The sequence below is a fragment of the Myxocyprinus asiaticus genome, chromosome 10 (genome assembly GCF_019703515.2).
Source record: "Myxocyprinus asiaticus isolate MX2 ecotype Aquarium Trade chromosome 10, UBuf_Myxa_2, whole genome shotgun sequence".
NCBI lineage: Eukaryota > Metazoa > Chordata > Actinopteri > Cypriniformes > Catostomidae > Myxocyprinus > Myxocyprinus asiaticus.
In genome coordinates this window covers 42,254,555-42,274,908 of record NC_059353.1, presented here as the reverse complement: position 1 = coordinate 42,274,908, position 20,354 = coordinate 42,254,555, and the positions used below count along the sequence as shown (strand labels likewise).

Genomic DNA, 20,354 nt, shown 5'->3' with positions numbered 1-20,354 from the left:
TAGTGTTCTGAATGTACTCTTTATAAAATGTTCTCTATATTATTACAGTTTATCCAAGCTGTGACTTGCGAGAGTTGCCAAACTTGAACTACATTGCAAAGGAAGGAAGCACTGTACGTCTCAAGATTCCTATTATTGGAAAACCTGTCCCTGTAGTCACATGGAAGAAGGGAGAGGATGAAAATCTCACAGACACGGGGAGAGTGTGTGTAGAATCTACAGCTGTTAACACAACTCTCTTGATTCGTGACTGCCAAAGGACTGATGCCTCAAAATACACCATCACTCTACGTAACACTGCTGGAACAAAAGAGTCCACAATTTTTGTGAGAGTTGTTGGTAAACCAGGTATTCCAACTGCACCAATTAAGTTCAAGGAAGTGACTGCAGATGGTGCAACCTTGAAATGGGGTGCTCCTAAAGATGATGGCGGATCAGAAGTTACCAACTACATTCTTGAAAAACGGGATTCTGTTACCAATATGTGGGTCACTGTGTCCTCATCAGTGGACACAAACACTTTCAGAGTGACTGGTCTCCATGAGGGAACAGAGTACATCTTTAGAGTTAGTGCAGAAAACAAATATGGAATTGGGGAGGGCCTCAAATCAGAGCCTATGGTTGCCAAGCATCCATTCAGTGAGTGAATTTCAGATTTTTGTCTCATCTGTATAATTTGGATACAATAAATAATATCAAAGTTTTAAAAATCTTTTCTCACTTTCATACTCATTGCTTCATCAGATGTACCAGATTCACCTCCTGCACCACAAGTCATGAGTATGCGTCATGATTCAGCAACTCTTGCATGGTCTGATCCAAGGAAAACTGGAGGCTCACCAATCACAGGTACAGAAATAATGTAATATTAATTTAAGAGATCAACCATATTTACTGATAAAAATAATTAGGAGTAAATCAATATTATAATTATTGGATAGATCAACACAGTTCTTTCTGCTTTACAGGTTACCATGTTGAATTCAAGGAAAGAAATAGCATGTTGTGGAAAAGAGCAAGCCCAGCTGCTTTGAAGATGAGGGATTTCAAAGTGACAGGTTTAACCGAGGGTTTAGAGTATGAGTTCAGAGTTATGGCTATAAATCTGGCCGGTGTTGGAAGGCCAAGTCCCGCAACTGAGGCAATGGTTGCCTTGGATCCAATTGGTAAGTAATGCTTATTTTGAATACTTCAGCCTCATCATACTACACACATCAATATATGTTGGGTTCATTTTTAATAATTTGCTTTAACCAACTTATAGATGCACCTGGCAGACCTGATGTGATTAGCATCACTAGAAGCACTGTAACACTTCAATGGACAGAACCTCAATATGATGGTGGACACAGGCTCACAGGCTACATTGTTGAAAGACGTGATCTCCCAGCTAAGGTCTGGGTGAAGGCTAACACAGTCAATGTTGTGGATTGTGCATATACAGTAACTGACTTGCAGGAGGGTTGCAAGTATGAATTCAGAATAAGAGCAAAGAATGCAGCTGGAGCGATAAGTCCACCCTCTGAACAAACTGATACCCTTGTATGCACAGATGAATATGGTAAGACTCAATCAGTCTAATGCATGTATTTTGAGAAAATTACATTGCATTTCATATTGATCTAGGAATTGGCTGAATTGTATGTACTGATTGTTTTGCAGCGGCACCAACCATTATCATTGATCCAACAGTTAAGGAGGGGCTTACTCTCAGAGCAGGTGATACAATTATAATAACAGCAACAAGCATTGAGGGCAAACCTCAACCAACCTCTGTGTGGTCAAAGGGTGGAAAGTATTTCAAGCCATCAGATGTGTGTCAAATAGAAACTACCCCTTCCTCCTCTACACTTTCAATTAAGTATGCAAGTAGGAAGGAATCAGGAGAGTACACAATTACAGCAAGTAACCCATTTGGTGTCAAAGAGGAGAATGTGAAAGTGACAGTTTTAGATGTTCCTGGACCTCCAGGGCCAGTTGAAGCAAGTGGAATTTCATCTGAAAAGGTCACTTTGACATGGACACCACCTCATGAAGATGGTGGCTCTTCAATAAAGTATTACACTTTGGAGAAAAGAGAAACAAGCCGTCTCCTGTGGACCATTCTTGCCGAAAAGGTCATTGACTGCCACTTTGTTGCAAATAAGCTTATCCAGGGAAATGAATACATCTTCCGTGTTTCTGCTGTCAACAATTCTGGAACTGGTGATGCTTCCCATTCTGATCCAGTCAAAATGGTGGATAGCTATGGTATGTTTACTGTTAAAAAAAAATATTTCCCTATTTCTCCTTAACGAGTGGTAATGCACAACTTGATGTGTGTATGTAATAAGATTCTCAGTAGAAACACTGCTTATTTCAGGTCCCCCAGGCCCTCCAGCTAAACCAGAGGTTAAAAATGTTGAAGGAAATTCTGTAACCATTGCATGGAAAAGACCAGCTGAGGATGGAGGAAGTGATATAACAGGCTACATGGTGGAGAAGAAAGAAAAGAAAGGCATGAGATGGGCACGAGCATCAAAGAAAACAATCGCTGACCTCCAGTTTACAGTAATGGGGCTAAAAGAGGGAATTGAATATGAATTCAGAGTATCTGCTGAGAATGTGGCAGGCTTTGGGGAGCCAAGCGAACATTCACTGCCTGTAAGGACCAAGGTTGTTGCAGGTAAATAAAATTTAAAATGTATAATTATTTAACTCTAAATGTAATGATTGTATTGATGTTCCTAAAATATATCCTATTGATTCCCAGATGTACCGGAACCTCCAGTCAACCCAAGAGTCACTGACACTACAAAAACAACAGCCGAATTGCGTTGGGGCAAGCCACTTTATGATGGTGGCATGGAAGTCACAGGTTACCTAGTTGAGCACAAAAAGGAGGGAGAAGAAGACTGGTTGAAAGACACAGTTGCACCTCTAAGGATCACTGAGTTTGTTGTCGCCAACTTGCAGGCAGGAGCGAAGTATCATTTCAGAATTAGTGCAGTGAATGCAATGGGCGTTAGTGAACCAGCACAAACAGAGGATCTTTATGAAATTGTTGAACGTGAAGAAATCCCTGATCTAGAACTTGATGTTGAACTCAGAAGGACATTAGTTGTTAGAGCAGGTGCCTCTATTCGTATATTTATTCCTATTAAAGGGCGTCCAACTCCTACAGTGATGTGGACAAAAGAGGATTCACCATTGAAAACTCGCGCACACATTGACAATTCTGAATCATACACCCTGTTAGTCATTCCTGAGTGTAATAGGCGTGATGCAGGGAAATATGACTTGACATTAGAAAATGCTGCTGGAAAGAAGACTGCCTCTGTGTATGTAAGGGTTTTGGACTCACCCGGGCCTCCTCTCAACCTGAAACCCAAAGCAATTGATAAAGAGAGCATCACTTTGCAATGGGAAATGCCTCTTATTGATGGAGGTGCAAAGATTACCAATTACATAATTGAGAAAAGAGAGTCTACCCGCAAGGCGTATGCTGCTGTGATCACACAATGTGAGACATGCTTTGTTAGAGTTCCAGATCTGGGAGAGGGTTTAGAGTATTATTTCAGAGTTTTTGCTGAAAATGAGTATGGCATTGGTGAAGCAGTTGAAACTCCAGACCCAATCAGAGTATCTCAAGCACCAACTCCACCAGAAAATGTCACTTTTACTGATGTTACAAAGAACTCAGTTAGTCTTGCATGGACTAAACCAAAACATGATGGTGGAAGTAGAGTTACAGGTTATGTAATTGAGGCACAAAAGAAAGGAACAGACCAGTGGGCGCATGTGACAACTGTGAAGACTTTTGACTTTGTTGTAAAAAATCTTAATGAAAACGAAGAGTATGTATTTCGTGTGATGGCTGTGAACAGTTCTGGCCGAAGTCTTCCTCGCACAAGCAAGCCTGTTGTTATCAGAGAACAAAGTTCTGAGCCAGAATTTGACCTCCGTGGTGTGTGTCAGAAGATTGTTATTGCCAAGGCTGGTGATGATATTAAGGTTGAGGTGCCTGTTTCTGGACGTCCTAAACCAACTGTTTCCTGGCAGAAAGACAATCAGCCCCTAAAACTGACACAACGTACAATGATTGAAAATACGTCTACCTCAACTATATTGATCATAAATGAATGTTTGAGGAGTGACTGTGGAGAGTACTCAATGACAGGGAAGAACATAGTTGGCTCAGTTACAGATAGCATTACTGTAAAGGTGCATGATGTGCCTGGACCACCAAAGGGACCAATTAAACTGGACAAAATATCACGTACTTTCATTGAATTCTCATGGGAAGCTCCTGAAAATGATGGAGGAGTACCAATCAATAACTATATAGTTGAAATAAGGGAAACTACTAGCCAGACATGGGTAGAACTGTCCTCACTGATCATTCGTACAACATTTAAAGCAACCCGTTTAATAACTGGAGTTGAGTACCAATTCCGTGTCAAGGCCAAAAACCGATATGGCACAGGGCCTCCGATAACATCAGAGGCAGTGGTTGCTGCATATCCATTTAAGGTGCCTGGACCACCAGGAACACCCAAAGTTGTCACGTTCACTAAAGATACAATGACAATTGGCTGGAATGAACCTGTTGCTGATGGCGGAAGCGAGGTCATTGGTTACCATATTGAAAGGAAAGAGAGGAACAGTATTATTTGGCACAGGATTAGCAAAGCACTTGTGGTTGGAAATCTGTTCAAATCCACAGGACTTGAGGATGGTGTTGCATATGAATTCCGTGTGATTGCTGAAAACATAGCTGGAATTGGAAAACCAAGCAAGGCTTCTGAACCAATGCTTGCTCTTGATCCAGTGGATCCACCTGGTCAACCTGTCCCATCCTATGTGTCGAAAAATGCCATCACTATCCAGTGGACAAAACCAGAGTATGATGGTGGATTCAAGATTACTGGTTACACTGTGGAAAAGAAAGACCTTCCAGCTGGACGCTGGATAAGAGCTAATTTTACAAATATTATCGAAACTACATTCACTATAAGTGGTCTAACACAAGATGCCTCTTATGAATTCCGTGTGCTTGCAAGAAATTCAGCAGGTGCTGTTAGTAACCCATCAGATCCATCAGATCCAATTATTTGCAAAGATGACATTGAAGAACCAAGAATTATGGTTGATGCTAAATTTAAAGATATTGTACTTGTCAAAGCAGGAGAGATGTTCAAACTTGAAGCTGATGTTGTAGGCCAACCATTACCATCTATGGTTTGGACAAAAGATGGAAAAGATGTTGAAAACACATCCAAATTACAGATTAAAATGACAGACATTACAGCAGCCTTGATCAACAAGGATTCTGTCAGAATGGATGGTGGTGAATTTGTGCTGACAGCAACAAATATAGGTGGTTTTGCTAAGCATGTCTTCAATGTGAAGGTTCTCGATAGACCAGGACCACCTAAAGGACCTCTGGCAGTTTCAGATATTACAGCAGAAAAATGTGTGCTCACATGGAATCCACCTGCAGATGATGGTGGTGCAAACATTCAGCATTATATTATTGAAAAACGTGAGTCAAGCAGACTTGCATGGACAAATGTGGCATCAGACTTGCAGGTTAACCAGTACCAAGTGACAAAACTGCTCAAAGGTAATGAATACATTTTCAGAGTTATGGCTGTTAACAAGTATGGTGTTGGAGAACCTCTTGAGTCTGAACCAACAATTGCAGAAAATCCATATGTACCACCAAGTCCTCCACAAACACCTGAGATTACAGCAGTCACCAAGGACTCAATGGTCCTCTGTTGGGGGGCACCAGTGAGCAATGGTGGAAGTGAAATCACCAATTATCGCATTGAGAAAAGAGATAAGATTGGCTTGCGCTGGGTTAAATGTAACAAAAAGAAAGTTACAGACTTATATTTCAAGGTTACTGCACTTGTTCCAAGCCATGAATATGAATTCAGAGTTTTTGCAGAAAATGCAGCAGGAATAAGTGAACCAAGCCCTTCATCACTATTTGTCAAGGCCACAGACACTCTTTTCAAACCAGGTCCACCTGGCAACCCAAGAGTCCTGGACACAACAAGTTCTTCCATCACCATTGCATGGAACAAACCAGTTTATGATGGCGGTTCTGAAATAACTGGGTATATTGTTGAGACCTCTCTCCCTGGAACTGAAGAGGAAGAATGGACAATTGTCTCCCCTAAAGAGGGTGTAAAGGGGACATCATTTACAATTACAAATCTTAAAGAAAATCAGGAATATAAAATCAACGTGTCTGCTCTAAATAGCGAGGGTATTGGAGAAGCAGCATCTATTCCTGGTTCACCAAAAGCAGAGGAAAGAATCATACCACCAGAGGCTGACCTTGATGCTGAACTTCGTAAGATTGTGAACATCAGAGCTTGCAATACACTGAGACTTTTTGTGCCAATTAGAGGTAGACCAACACCAGAGGTTAAATGGTCTAGAGAGAATGATGAACCTTTAGACAGAGCTACAATTGAAACTACATCATCTTTTACATCACTGGTTATTGGAAATGTGAATAGATTTGACAGTGGAAAATACAATTTGACTGTCGAAAACAGCTCCGGATCAAAGACAGTCTCTGTGACTGTTAGAGTTCTAGATACACCTGGAGCACCACAAAACCTTAAAATTTGTAGGGTCACTAAAGAATCTGTTTCACTTGTGTGGGATCCTCCACTAAATGATGGTGGTGCCAAAATTAAAAATTACATTGTTGAAAAGCGTGAGGCAACAAGAAAGGCATATGCTACAGTTAATGCAATCTGTCACAAAACTACATGCACAGTTGATCAACTCCAAGAAGGCTGCAACTACTACTTTAGAGTTCTAGCAGAAAATGAATATGGTGTTGGTCTTCCTATTGAGACTGGTGAATCAGTGAAAGTGTCTGAGAAGCCACTCCCCCCTGGCAAGATTACACTTCAAGATGTCACAAAGACAAGTGTCACATTATCGTGGGAGAAACCTGAACATGATGGAGGAAGTAGAGTGGTTGCATATGTTGTAGAGATGCAGAGTAAAGGGAGTGAAAAATGGACACAAGCTGTGATTGTTAAGGTATGTGAGGCAGTTATTACTGGGCTTGCACCTGGTGAAGAATACATGTTCCGTGTTTCTGCAAGGAATGAAAAGGGAACCAGTGATCCTCGTCAAATTGGTGTACCTGTGATTGCCAAGGACCTTGTGTTTGCTCCATCTGCAAAGCTGTTGTTCTCAACATTCAGTGTCCTGGCAGGAGAGGATTTGACAATTGATATTCCATATATCGCTCGTCCCAAGGCTGCCATTTCATGGCTAAAGGAAGCAGTTCCACTTAAACGAACAACCAGGGTTAACTTTTCCTCTACGGATACACTGCTGAATCTAATAATCAAAGAGTCATGTAGAGATGATGTTGGCCAGTATAGCATTACACTATCAAATACAGCTGGTGACACAACAGTGGATATTGGAATAGTTGTTCTTGACAAACCTGGTCCACCAACAGGCCCTGTTAAAGTTGAAGAAGTAACAGCTGACAGTGTTACAATTTCTTGGAAGCCACCAGAGTATGATGGGGGCTGCACAATTAACAACTACATAGTAGAAAAGAGGGACACATCCACAACAAATTGGCAGGTTGTAGCAGCAAATCTAGCAAGAACTCAAATTAAGGCTGGAAGACTAAAGACAGGCTCTGAATATCAGTTCAGAATTGTAGCAGAAAACCGATATGGCAAAAGCCCTCTGCTTATGTCTGAATGTGTTGTTGCACAATATCCATACAAACTACCAGGCCCTCCTGGAACACCCTTTGTGCAGTCATCCACAAAAGAAAGCATGCTGGTGGTGTGGAATGAACCTGTCATTGATGGTGGAAGCACAATTTTGGGATATCATCTTGAACGTAAAGAGAGAAACAGCATTCTTTGGATTAAACTTAACAAAAGTCTAATTCAAGACACAACATTCAAGACCACAGGCCTTGAGGAAGGCCTGGAGTATGAGTTCAGAGTTTATGCTGAAAACATAGTTGGTATTGGGAAGGCTAGCAAGGTCTCAGAGGGCTACATTGCTAGAGATCCCTGTGATCCTCCTGGAACACCAGAAGCAGTTAAGATCACAAAGAATTCAGTTACAATTGTTTGGACCAAGCCAGAGTATGATGGTGGAAGCAAAGTCATTGGATACATTGTAGAGAAAAAGGAATTGCCTGCGGGACGCTGGATGAAGGCAAACTTCACTAATGTCATAGAGACTGAGTATACTGCAACAGGTCTTACAGAGGACCAGAAATATGAGTTCCGTGTCATTGCAAGAAATGCTGCTGGGGTTTTCAGTGATCCTTCATACAGTACTGGACCTATAATGGCAAAAGATGAGATTGAACCACCACACATCAGCATAGATCCAGAGTACACTCAAACAATTATTGTAAATGCTGGAGACAACTTCAAGATTGATGCTGATGTTCATGGAAAACCAATACCCACAATCCACTGGATGAAGAGTGAGCAGGAACTTGGAAACACCATACATCGTGAAATTAAAAGCACAGACAGCTTTACCTGTTTGACTGTAAAAGAGGCCAAACTTGCTGATGGAGGTCAATATACTCTACTGCTGCGAAATCCAGGAGGAGAGAAAGCTGTCCAAGTCAATGTCAGTGTCCTAGATAAGCCTGGGCCACCAGAGGGACCTATCTCCATCAAAGGTGTAACCAGTGAGCAATGCTGTCTTACATGGAAACCACCTAAACAAGATGGTGGCAGCAAGATCACTCACTATATTGTTGAAAAAAGAGAGACTAGCAGACTACTTTGGACAGTTGTTGAACCCAAAGTTCAAGCTGAAAACCTTAAAGTGACAAAACTGCTTGAAGGAAATGAATATATTTTCAGAGTCTTACCAGTTAACAAATTTGGTGTTGGTCAGCCATTGCAGTCAAGTGCAGTTGCTATCAAAAATCCATTTACACCTCCAGATGCACCAAAAAGTGTGGACATCTCTAATGTTAAAAAAGATTCTATGGTCTTAACCTGGGAGGCCCCAACCAATGATGGTGGCACTCCTGTCACTGGATATATTATTGAGAAACATGACAAGGAAGGTATTAGGTGGACTAGATGCAACATGAAAACAGGTACTAACCTCACATTTAAAGTTACTGGACTCCTTGAGAACCACCTCTATGAATTCAGAGTTTCTGCTGAGAATGCTGCTGGAGTTGGTGAGGCAAGTTCTCCAACTGTATTTTATAAAGCACTGGATCCTGTCTTCAAGCCAGGCCCACCACATAATCCAAAAGTGATTGACATGACCAGATCATCTGTTGTACTTACATGGGGAAAGCCTATTTATGATGGTGGCTGTGAGATCCAGGGATACATTGTTGAAGCATGTGAAGTAAAAGCAGGGGAGGTAAAAACTCCAGTAGAGGAAGGCAAGGCTGCAGAGGAATCAGCAGCTGAAGAATGGACAATGTGCACCCCACCAACAGGTGTTAAATTAACACGCTTTACTTTGGAAAATCTGAAAGAAAAACAAGAATACAAATTCAGGGTTTGTGCAGTTAACAAGGTTGGTGTTGGAGAGCATGCTGATGTTGCTGGACCCATTCTACCAGAGGACAAAACTGAGGAACCAGATCTTGATATTGATCCTGAGTTTAGAAAGCTTATACGTATTAAAGCTGGAGGTTCTCTCAGGATTTTCATCCCTGTCAGAGGAAGACCAACTCCACAAATCACATGGGAAAAGGATGGTGGGCAAATCAAGGAGACAGCACAGATTGAGACAACCAGCAGTTACACTTCCCTTGTGATTGATAAAATAAATAGGGCAGACAGTGGTAAATACAATGTGATTGCAGAAAACTCTGCTGGTGCAAAATCAGAAACCATTAGTGTCAAAGTCCTTGATACACCAAGTGCTCCGCTCAACCTCAAAGTGAAAGAAATTACAAAGGAATCTGTCACACTTACATGGGAGCCTCCTTCTTTGGATGGTGGTGCAAAGATAAAAAATTACATTGTTGAGAAGCGTGAGAGCACTAGAAAAACATTCTCTGCTGTTGTCACAAACTGCCACACACTTTCATGGAAAATTGAACCACTTCAAGAAGGCTGCAGTTACTATTTTAGAGTGCTGGCAGAAAATGAACATGGTGTAGGATTACCTGCAGATATCACTGATCCTTTGAAGGTTTCAGAAGTGCCACAATGTCCTGGTAAATTAAGTGTTGTAGATGTTACTAAAACAAGTGTGTCTCTTGCTTGGGAAAAGCCTATTCATGATGGTGGCAGTAGAATTCTTCAGTATCTTGTTGAAATGCAAGTCAAGGGTAATGACAAATGGTCTGGTTGTGCCAATGTAAAAACATTAGAGGCTATAATTAATAATCTGAACCCTGGAGAAGAGTACATTTTCAGAGTAATTGCTATCAATGAAAAAGGAAAGAGTGACCCTAGAACACTTGCTGTGCCAGTGCAAGCAAAGGACCTTGTCATTGAGCCTGATGTAAGACCTGCATTTAGCAACTACAGTGTTCTTGTTGGAAAGGACCTACAAGTTGAAATTCCAATTTCTGGTCGCCCAAAGCCAAAGGTCACATGGACAAAGGATGGTGCAGCCCTCAAATTCACAACAAGGGTTAACATTTCTAATACAGTACACAGCACAATTCTTAGCATTAAAGAAGCAGCAAGAGAGGATGGTGGAATGTATGGAATAAATGTGTCCAATGTTGTTGGACAGAAGGATGCAACCATTGAAATCATCACTCTTGATAAACCCGGCCCACCAACTGGCCCTGTGCGATTTGATGAGATAACTGTATCAAGCATTACATTGTCATGGGATCCTCCTAAGTTTACTGGTGGTTGCACAATTTCAAATTACATTGTGCAAAAGAGAGATACAACTACAACAACATGGGAGAATGTTGCCATTTCAGTATCAAGAACAACACTGAAAGTACCAAGACTGAAAACCGGTGCTGAGTATCAATTCAGAATCATTGCTCAAAACAGATATGGCAAGAGTTATGCTTTGGACTCTTCAGCTGTTGTTGCTCAGTATCCTTATAGAGAGCCAGGACCCCCAGGAACTCCATTTGTGTCATCACTATCTAAGGACCATATGGTTGTTGAGTGGCATGAGCCAGTTTCTGATGGAGGCAGCAGCATTATTGGATACCATCTTGAAAGGAAAGAGAGAAACAGCATCCTTTGGACAAAGATAAATAAGACATTGATTCAAGACACACAATTCAAAACCAGTCCTTTAGAGGAAGGTGTTGAATATGAGTTCAGAGTCTATGCTGAAAATATTGTTGGCATTGGCAGATGCAGCAAAATTTCAGAGGGCTTTATTGCTCGTGATCAATGTGATCCTCCTGGAACCCCAGAAGCTATACATGTCAGTAAAAATTCCATAACCATCCAATGGACAAAGCCAGAGTATGATGGTGGAAGTGTTATCACTGGCTATACTGTTGAGAAACGTGATCTTCCAGAGGGACGCTGGATGAAAGCAAGTTTCACAAATGTTATTGAAACCAATTTTACTGTCACTGGGCTGACAGAAGGTGCTAAATATGACTTCAGGGTAATTGCAAAGAATGCAGTTGGCACTATCAGCAAGCCATCATACAACAGTGGACCTGTTGCAGCATTGGATGAGGTAGAGCCACCAAAGTTCTCAATTGACCCAGAATACACCCAGGCTATTATCGTGAATGCAGGAGATACATTTAAACTTGAAGCTGATGTTCATGGTAGGCCTGTTCCCACAATCCAGTGGTTTAAGAATGACAAGGAGGTTGAAAACACAATTAGATGTGAAATCAAAAACACTGACAACAGAGCCTTAATCACTGTAAAAGATGCAGTCAGACAAGATGGTGGAAATTACACTCTTCAGCTCACTAATGTTGCTGGCTCTCAGACTGTTCCATTCCAAGTAAAGGTGCTTGATAAACCATGCCCACCAGAAGGGCCTCTTCATGTCACAGGTGTATCAAGCGATAAATGTACTCTTACATGGCGTGCTCCACAAGACGATGGAGGAAGCACTATCTCTCATTACATTATTGAGAGACGTGAGACAAGTCGCCTTGCTTGGACTGTTGTTTCTAATGATTGCAAAACAACAACGTACAAAGTAACAAAGCTCCTAGAAGGTAATGAATATATTTTCCGTGTTATGGCTGTCAACAGTTATGGTGTTGGTGAGCCAATAGTTACACCATCCACAATAATGAAAGACCCATTTGTTCCCCCTGGCTCACCACAAATTATTGAGGTGACAAATATTGCAAGGGACTCCATGACTGTTTGCTGGAGTGCACCAGACTCTGATGGTGGAAGTGAAATTCTTGGCTACATTATTGAGAAAAGAGACCGGTCTGGAATTAAATGGACAAGATGCAACAGACAGAAAGTCACTGATGTATGTTTCAGAGTTCAAGGACTTATAGAGGATCATGAATATGAATTCAAAGTATCAGCTGAAAATGCAGCTGGAATTGGAGTACCAAGCTTGCCAACTTCATACTATAAGGCTTGTGATCCCAAATACAAACCTGGTCCACCCATGAATGCACATGTTATTGATACAACCAAGACTTCAATTACAGTGGCATGGGGAAAACCCATTAATGATGGGGGATGCGCAATTCAAGGATATATTGTTGAGATATGCAAAGCTGAAGAGGAGGAATGGACTATGTGTACTCCCCCTACTGGCCTTCGTATCAACAAATTTGAAATCACTAAGCTAACAGAACAACAAGAATATAAGATTCAAATATGTGCCATCAATAAATTAGGTGTTGGGGAACCCGCAGTTATTCCAGGAACTGCAAAGACTGAGGACAAGCTAGAGGCTCCTGAAATTCACCTTGATTCCGAGCTGAGGAAAGGCATTGTTGTACGTTGTGGAGGGTCAGTTAGAGTCAATGTACCATTCAGAGGCAGACCGATGCCAGATATCAAATGGACTAAAGATGAAGGTGAATTGTCAGAAAAGTCAGTGATTGAAAAGTGTCTTAACTTCACCCAGCTTTCAATAGACTCTTGTGATAGAAGGGACTCTGGAAAATACACTGTGACTCTAGAGAACAGCAGTGGCTCTGTTTCTGAATTTGTGGCTGTTAAAGTGTTAGATACACCTGGAGCACCAGTGAACCTTGTAGTTAAGGATATCAAGACAGACAATGTCACACTTGTTTGGGAACCACCACTTATTGATGGAGGTGCAAAGATCAAGAATTATGTTGTTGACAAGCGTGAATCCACAAGAAAGGCTTATGCAAATGTAACAAACAAGTGCACCAAGACAACTTATAAGGTGGAAAATCTTGTAGAAGGTGCCATGTATTACTTCAGAGTTATGGCAGAAAATGAATATGGTGTTGGTTTACCAGTTGAAACAAAGACAGCTTCAAAGGCCTCTGAAGTACCTCAACCAGTTGGAAAGGTAATGTTGACTGATGTGACTAAAGTAAGCGCATCTCTTGCTTGGGAAAAACCAGAGCATGATGGTGGTAGTAGAATTGTAGGCTACCTTATTGAAATGCTTCCAAAAGGAACTGACAAATGGGGTGTAGCAACAAATGTAAAAGAATGTGAAGGAACAGTTACTGGACTGACTGCTGGTAAGGAATATGCATTCCGTGTTCTGGCATACAATGAGAAAGGCAAAAGTGAGCCAAGGGCTCTTGCTGCACCTGTTATTGCAAATGACCTCACAATTGAGCCAAGCCTAAAATTGCAGTTCAACACATATAGTGTCAAATCTGGAGATGATTTCAAACTTGAAATACCTATTTTTGGACGTCCAAAACCAAAAATTACTTGGACAAAGGATGGACAGTCACTCAAGGTTACATCCAGAGTTAGTACTTCAAACACACCAACCTCCACAGTCCTACAGATTACTGAAGCCTGTAAAGACGACCTTGGAAAATATGCAGTTACTGCAACAAACAGTGCTTGTACAGTTACAGAAGATATCTGTATCATAATCCTAGATAAACCTGGTCCACCCAAAGGACCAATAAAAATAAATGAAGTTAGCAATAACTCTGTTTCCATTTCATGGGAACCTCCAGAGTACACTGGAGGCTGCCAAGTAAAGCATTACATTGTTGAAAAGCGAGACAACACTGAAACTACTTGGCAAGTTGTTGCTGGTTCTGTTGCCAGGACATCTCTCAAAATTACCAATTTGAAAACAGGTGCTGAGTTTCAGTTTAGAGTCATTGCTGAGAATAGATATGGTAAGGGTGCTTCTTTGGACTCAAAGTCAATTGTCGTGCAATATCCTTACAAACCCCCTGGGCCACCTGGTACTCCATATGTAAAGTCTGCCACCAAGGATCAAATGATAATTGAGTGGAATGAACCAGTCAATGATGGTGGCAGTTCAGTGATTGGATATCACCTTGAGAGCAAAGAAAGAACAAGTATTCTATGGACGAAACTAAACAAAACCCTTATTACTGATACAGTTTTCAAAATATGCAATCTTGAGGAAGGAATTGGATATGAATTCAGGGTATGTGCTGAAAACATTGTTGGTATTGGGAGAGCAAGCAAAGTTTCAGAGAGCTTTGTTGCTCGTGACCCATGTGATCCACCTGGTACTCCTGAGGCTGTGGTAATATCAAAGAACCACATTAGGATTCAGTGGACAAAGCCTCAATATGATGGTGGCAGCAAAGTCACTGGATATATTGTTGAAAGGAGAGATTTGCCTGAGGGACGATGGATAAGGGCAAACTTTACCAATGTAATTGAGACAGAATTTACCATCACAGGCTTAACAGTAGACAATCAATATGAATTTAGAGTAATTGCAAGAAATGCAGCTGGTGTCTTCAGTGAGCCTTCTGACAGCACTGGACCAATTACTGCTACAGACGAAATTGAACCTCCTAGTGTTTCAATGGATCCCAAGTACAAGGATGTCATTATTGTCAGTGCTGGAGATAATTTAGTTTTGGATGCAGATATTCATGGTAAACCCACTCCTGATGTCCAATGGCTAAAAGAAGGAAAGGAAATTGATAAGATACTGCGCGTTGAAGTAAAAAGCACACAGAAATATGCTTCTATTACAATCAAAGACTGTACAAGATTGGACAGTGGACACTATGATCTTGTTATAAGCAACAGTGGTGGAACAAAAACAATTCCAATAAGAGTAAAAGTTCTTGATAGACCAGGTCCACCCACTGGACCACTACGTGTAGCTGGCATCATGTCTGATAAATGTGATCTTTACTGGTCTGAGCCATCACAGAATGGAGGTGCTAATATTTCTCATTACATCCTTGAGAAAAGGGAAACTAGCAGGCTATCATGGACTGTTGTTGATACCAACATCTCAACTGTGAATTATAAGGTGACTAAGCTTTTGGCAGGTGATGAATATATCTTTAGAGTAATGGCTGTTAACAAATATGGCATTGGTCAACCTTTGGAATCTGAAGCTATTATTGCACGCAATCCATACAAGCCACCAAGTGCCCCATCAGCACCAGAGGCAAGTGAGATAACAAAAGATTCAATGACTCTATCATGGACTGCACCAGAGAGTGACGGGGGAGCAGAAATTATTTCTTATCACTTGGAAAAGCGTGACAAAGATGGGGTGAGATGGACAAAATGCAACAGAAAGAAGTTCACTGATCTGCATTTTAAAGTTACTGGTCTGTCAGAGGGACATTTCTATGAATACCGTGTGGCTGCTGAGAATGAATCTGGGGTAGGAGAATTTAGTGAACTGTCTCTATTTTATAGAGCAATAAATGCCACAACTCCCCCAGGTCCACCTCATCATCCTAAAGTTACAGATTACACTAGCTCATCTGTATCTCTGTCTTGGGGCAAGCCTGCTACTGATGGTGGAGCATATGTTAAAGGTTACATTGTTGAGATGAAAGAAGTTTCTTCAGAGGAATGGACCATATGCACACCACCAGCTGGTGTACAAGCAACACGCCTAACAGTTGAAAAGCTGAAGGAAAATGCTGAGTATAAATTCCGTGTCTGTGCCATTAATTCTGAAGGAGTTGGTGAGCCAGCTGATGTTTATGGCTCAGTGACTGCATCTGAAAAAATTGAGGCACCTGAAATTGAACTTGATGCTGACCTCAGGAAAGTTGTCTCAGTTCGTGCAGGGGGATCTCTTCGCCTTTTCATTACAATTAGAGGTAGACCTGAGCCATCCATCAAATGGGAAAAGGAGGATGGAACTCTAACAGAACATGCTCAGATCGAGTCCACAGGTTCATATACCATGCTTGTAATTGACAACGTCAATAGATTTGACAGTGGAAAATATGTCTTAACTCTTGAGAATAAGAGCGGCACAAAATCTGCATTTGTGAATGTCAGGGTGCTCGATACACCAAGTTCTCCACAGAAGTTTGAAGTGAAAGATGTTAAGAAAGATTCTGTGAATCTCTGCTGGGAGCCACCACTTACAGATGGGGGAGCTAAAATAACTAATTATATTGTTGAGAAGCGAGAATCTACAAGGAAAGCTTATACATCTGTGACAAGCAACTGCACACAAACTTCCTTTAAAGTTGATGAACTGCAGGAGGGAGGCATTTTCTATTTCCGTGTGTGTGCTGTCAATGAGTATGGCTTTGGCTTGATGGCAGAAACAAAAAATCCTATAAAGGTTGCGCAGGTACCTTTGCCACCTGGAAAAGTAACTCTTGTGGATATTACAAAGAACAGCGTGACACTGACTTGGGTAAAACCCATCCATGATGGAGGCAGTAAAATCATCTGCTACAATGTAGAGATGCACCCCAAGAGCAGTGACAAATGGGGTGTAAGCTGCACAGTTAAGGTTCCAGAGGCTACTGTGAGCAACCTCACACCTGGTGAAACATACTTATTCAGAGTTTTTGCACTTAATGAGAAGGGTAAGAGTGAGCCTCGAGAACTTGGTGTGCCTGTTGTTGCTAAAGATATTGAGATTGAACCCTCAGTACAACTGCTGTTCAATACTTATAGTGTTAAGGCTGGAGATGATCTTACTGTAGAAGTCCCTGTGAGAGGCAGGCCTAAGCCAGTTGTCTCATGGAAAAAGGATGGCCTCCCTCTGAGGCAAACAACCTCTCTTTCAATCATAAACACTATAGTGTCCAGCAAAATTGTCATCAAGGAAGCTGCTATTGAGCATGTTGGTAAATACGAAATCACTCTTGCTAATACAGCAGGCACCATGTCCACAGATATTGGTATTGTTGTTCTTGATAATCCTGGACCACCAGCTTCAGTAAAGGTTGATGCTGTGACTTCTGACAGTATTACGTTGTCATGGACCCCACCAGAGTATGATGGTGGATGCTCTATAAACAATTACATTGTTGAAAAGAGAGATACCAATACAACAGAGTGGCAGATTGTTTCAACAAATGTCGCCAGAACATCAATCAAGGTACCTCGACTGACACAAGGTTCCGAGTACCAGTTTCGTATCTATGCAGTTAATCGCTATGGAAAGAGTAAGCCAATTGACTCTCCGGGCATTACTGCAGAGTACACATTCAAACAGCCTGGCCCACCTTCTACACCTCATGTACCTCAAGCCACCAAGGTATTTATGCTTGTCACATGGAATGAACCAGTTAATGATGGTGGTAGCACAGTTCTTGGATATCATTTAGAACGCAAGGAGAGGACCAGTATTCTGTGGACAAAGGTGAACAGGACACTCATCAAGGATACTGAATTTAAAGTAACTGGCATAGAGGAAGGTATGATGTATGAGTTCCGTGTCTATGCTGAAAATATTGCTGGAATTGGCAAAGCAAGCAAAGCCAGTGAAGCCATAGCTGCACGAGATCCTTGCGATCCTCCTGGTCAGCCTGTGGTAACTAGCATTACCAAATCCACTGTATCTCTTTCTTGGACAAAGCCTGAGTATGATGGTGGAGCCAAAGTTACTGGTTACGTAATTGAACGTAGAGATCTCCCAGAGGGTCGCTGGATAAGATGCAATTTTACTAATGTCGTAGAGACCTACTTTGATGTTACTGGCCTAACACAGGATGACCAATATGATTTCCGTGTCATCGCAAAGAATGCTGCTGGACTGTTCAGTGAGCCGTCTGACAACACTGGTCCTATTACAGTTAAAGATAATGTAGATCCACCACGCATTATGATGGATGTCAAGTTCAGAGATGTTGTTGTTGTAAAAGCTGGGGAAATCCTGAAGATTAATGCTGACATTGCAGGACGCCCACTTCCAGTTGCATCTTGGTCAAAGGATGGACATGAAATTGAACAAAAGGCAAGAATTCAGGTCACCGGAACAGATACTAGTACAATGATAGTAATTAAAGACTGCAAAAGGAGCGATTCTGGACAGTATGCCTTGACTCTACAGAATTTGGTAGGAAGTGTCACAACACCAGTAAATTGTGTTATTCTTGATAAACCAGGACCTTCAGCAGGACCATTGTCAGTCACAGGCCTCACAGCAGAAGAGTGCACATTGTCATGGGGACCACCACAAGAAATCGGTGGCGCAGAAATAACACATTATGTTGTTCAGAAACGAGAGACCAGCCGATTGGCATGGACACTTATACATGGAGAAGTGAAAATGACAACATGTAAGGTCACTAAGCTCCTGAAAGGAAATGAGTACATATTCCGAGTATTGGCTGTCAATAAGTTTGGACTTGGTGAAGCTCTTGAAAGTGAAATAGTCAAGGTCACCGATCCATACACCATCCCAACAGCTCCAACAAATGTTGAAATCACAAGCGTGACCAGTGAGGAAATGAATCTTACTTGGGCAAAGCCTGCTTTTGATGGAGGCAGTGAGATTCTTGGATATATCATTGAAAGGCGGGAGAAATCTGGTCTTCACTGGGTCCGTGTGAACAGGGAGCTTGTGACAGACCTAACAGCTGTGATATCTAAAGTAAGAAGAGGATGTGAGTATGAGTTTAGAGTTTATGCTGAAAATGCAGCAGGTGTGAGTCCAGCTAGTGATCCATCTCCTTCAGCAAGGGCAGAGGATGAACTTCTGGTGCCATCCCCACCAACTAAACCTAAGATTCTGGATCATACAAAGACCTCTGTTACTATTGCCTGGAAAAAGCCATCATCTGATGGCGGTGCACAAATCCTTGGATACAGTGTGGAATACAAGAAATCTCAGGATGAGGAGTGGGTTGTGGCTATTCCAATGACAAAGAACACCGAATTCACTATTTCTGGTCTTACACCTGATGTAGAATATGTATTTGCTGTTAAATCCATAAACAAAATTGGCATAAGTGAGCAGTCGCCTGTCTCTGAGCCACAGCCAGCAACAGACAGAAAGGAAGAGCCTGTGTTTGAAGTTGACATTGAGATGCGAAAGACTTTAATTGTCAAGCATGGCAATTCATTTACTTTGACAGCACCATTTAAGGGAATGCCAGTACCTTCAGTTACATGGAATAAAGAGGAAGTTGATCTCAAAGCAAGGGCAAGCATTGAAACAACTGAAAATTTCACATCTATTACTATTGAAAAAGCAACAAGAAATGACTCTGGACAATACATTGCTACTTTAGACAATGGTGTTGGAACTGCATCTTTGCCAATAGTGGTCAAAGTCCTTGATTCTCCTGGACCACCAACTAATGTGAAGATTACAGAAGTCACAAAAGATTCAGCTACAGTTACTTGGGAAGCTCCTGAGAATGATGGAGGAGATGCTGTTAAAGCTTATCATATTGAGAAGCGTGAAGCTAGCAAAAAGGCCTGGGTATGTGTAACAAGCAACTGTCATAGTCTGACGTACAAGGTAGAAGATTTACAAGAAGGTGCAATCTACTACTTCAGAGTTATTGGAGAAAATGAGTTTGGTATAGGTCAACCAGCTGAAACTAAAGATGGAACCAAGATTACAGGTAAAGTCATTTCCATTTAGATTTTTCTCAGAATTTCTAAATTATAGGTGTTCTTTCAGAAAAGCTTAATTTATTTTGTGTTTTAAGTATGATTTAAACTTTGTACCAACAGAAAAACCAAGTCCACCTGCTAGACTTGGTGTTACTGCAGTCACAAAGGATAGTGTCACCATTGCCTGGTCAAAACCAGAGCATGATGGTGGAAGCCGAATTACCAGCTACCTCATTGATGCCCTTGAAATCAGCCAACAGAAGTGGGTTAAATGTGCCACTGTTAAAGCCAACACCCACACAATTAAGGGCCTGAGAGAAAATGCAGAATACTTCTTTAGAGTTCGTGCTGAGAATCACGCCGGACTCAGTGAACCAAAAGAAATGATAATTCCTGTTGTTGTGAAAGATCAACTGGGTGAGTGTTGATTCATAACATTCCATTCAT

At 41.5% G+C, this 20,354-nt stretch overlaps 1 protein-coding gene across 1 annotated transcript in view; it reads left to right on the top strand.

Moving 5' to 3' along the window:
* ttn.1 (titin, tandem duplicate 1) overlaps positions 1-20,354 on the top strand; it is a 157,021-nt gene that overhangs the window by 108,441 nt on the left and 28,226 nt on the right. The window contains 8 exon segments of the mRNA XM_051709103.1: positions 49-639; positions 745-849; positions 969-1,166; positions 1,265-1,561; positions 1,663-2,250; positions 2,363-2,665; positions 2,753-19,915; positions 20,028-20,324. Of these exon segments, the coding sequence (XP_051565063.1) occupies positions 49-639; positions 745-849; positions 969-1,166; positions 1,265-1,561; positions 1,663-2,250; positions 2,363-2,665; positions 2,753-19,915; positions 20,028-20,324 (19,542 nt within the window).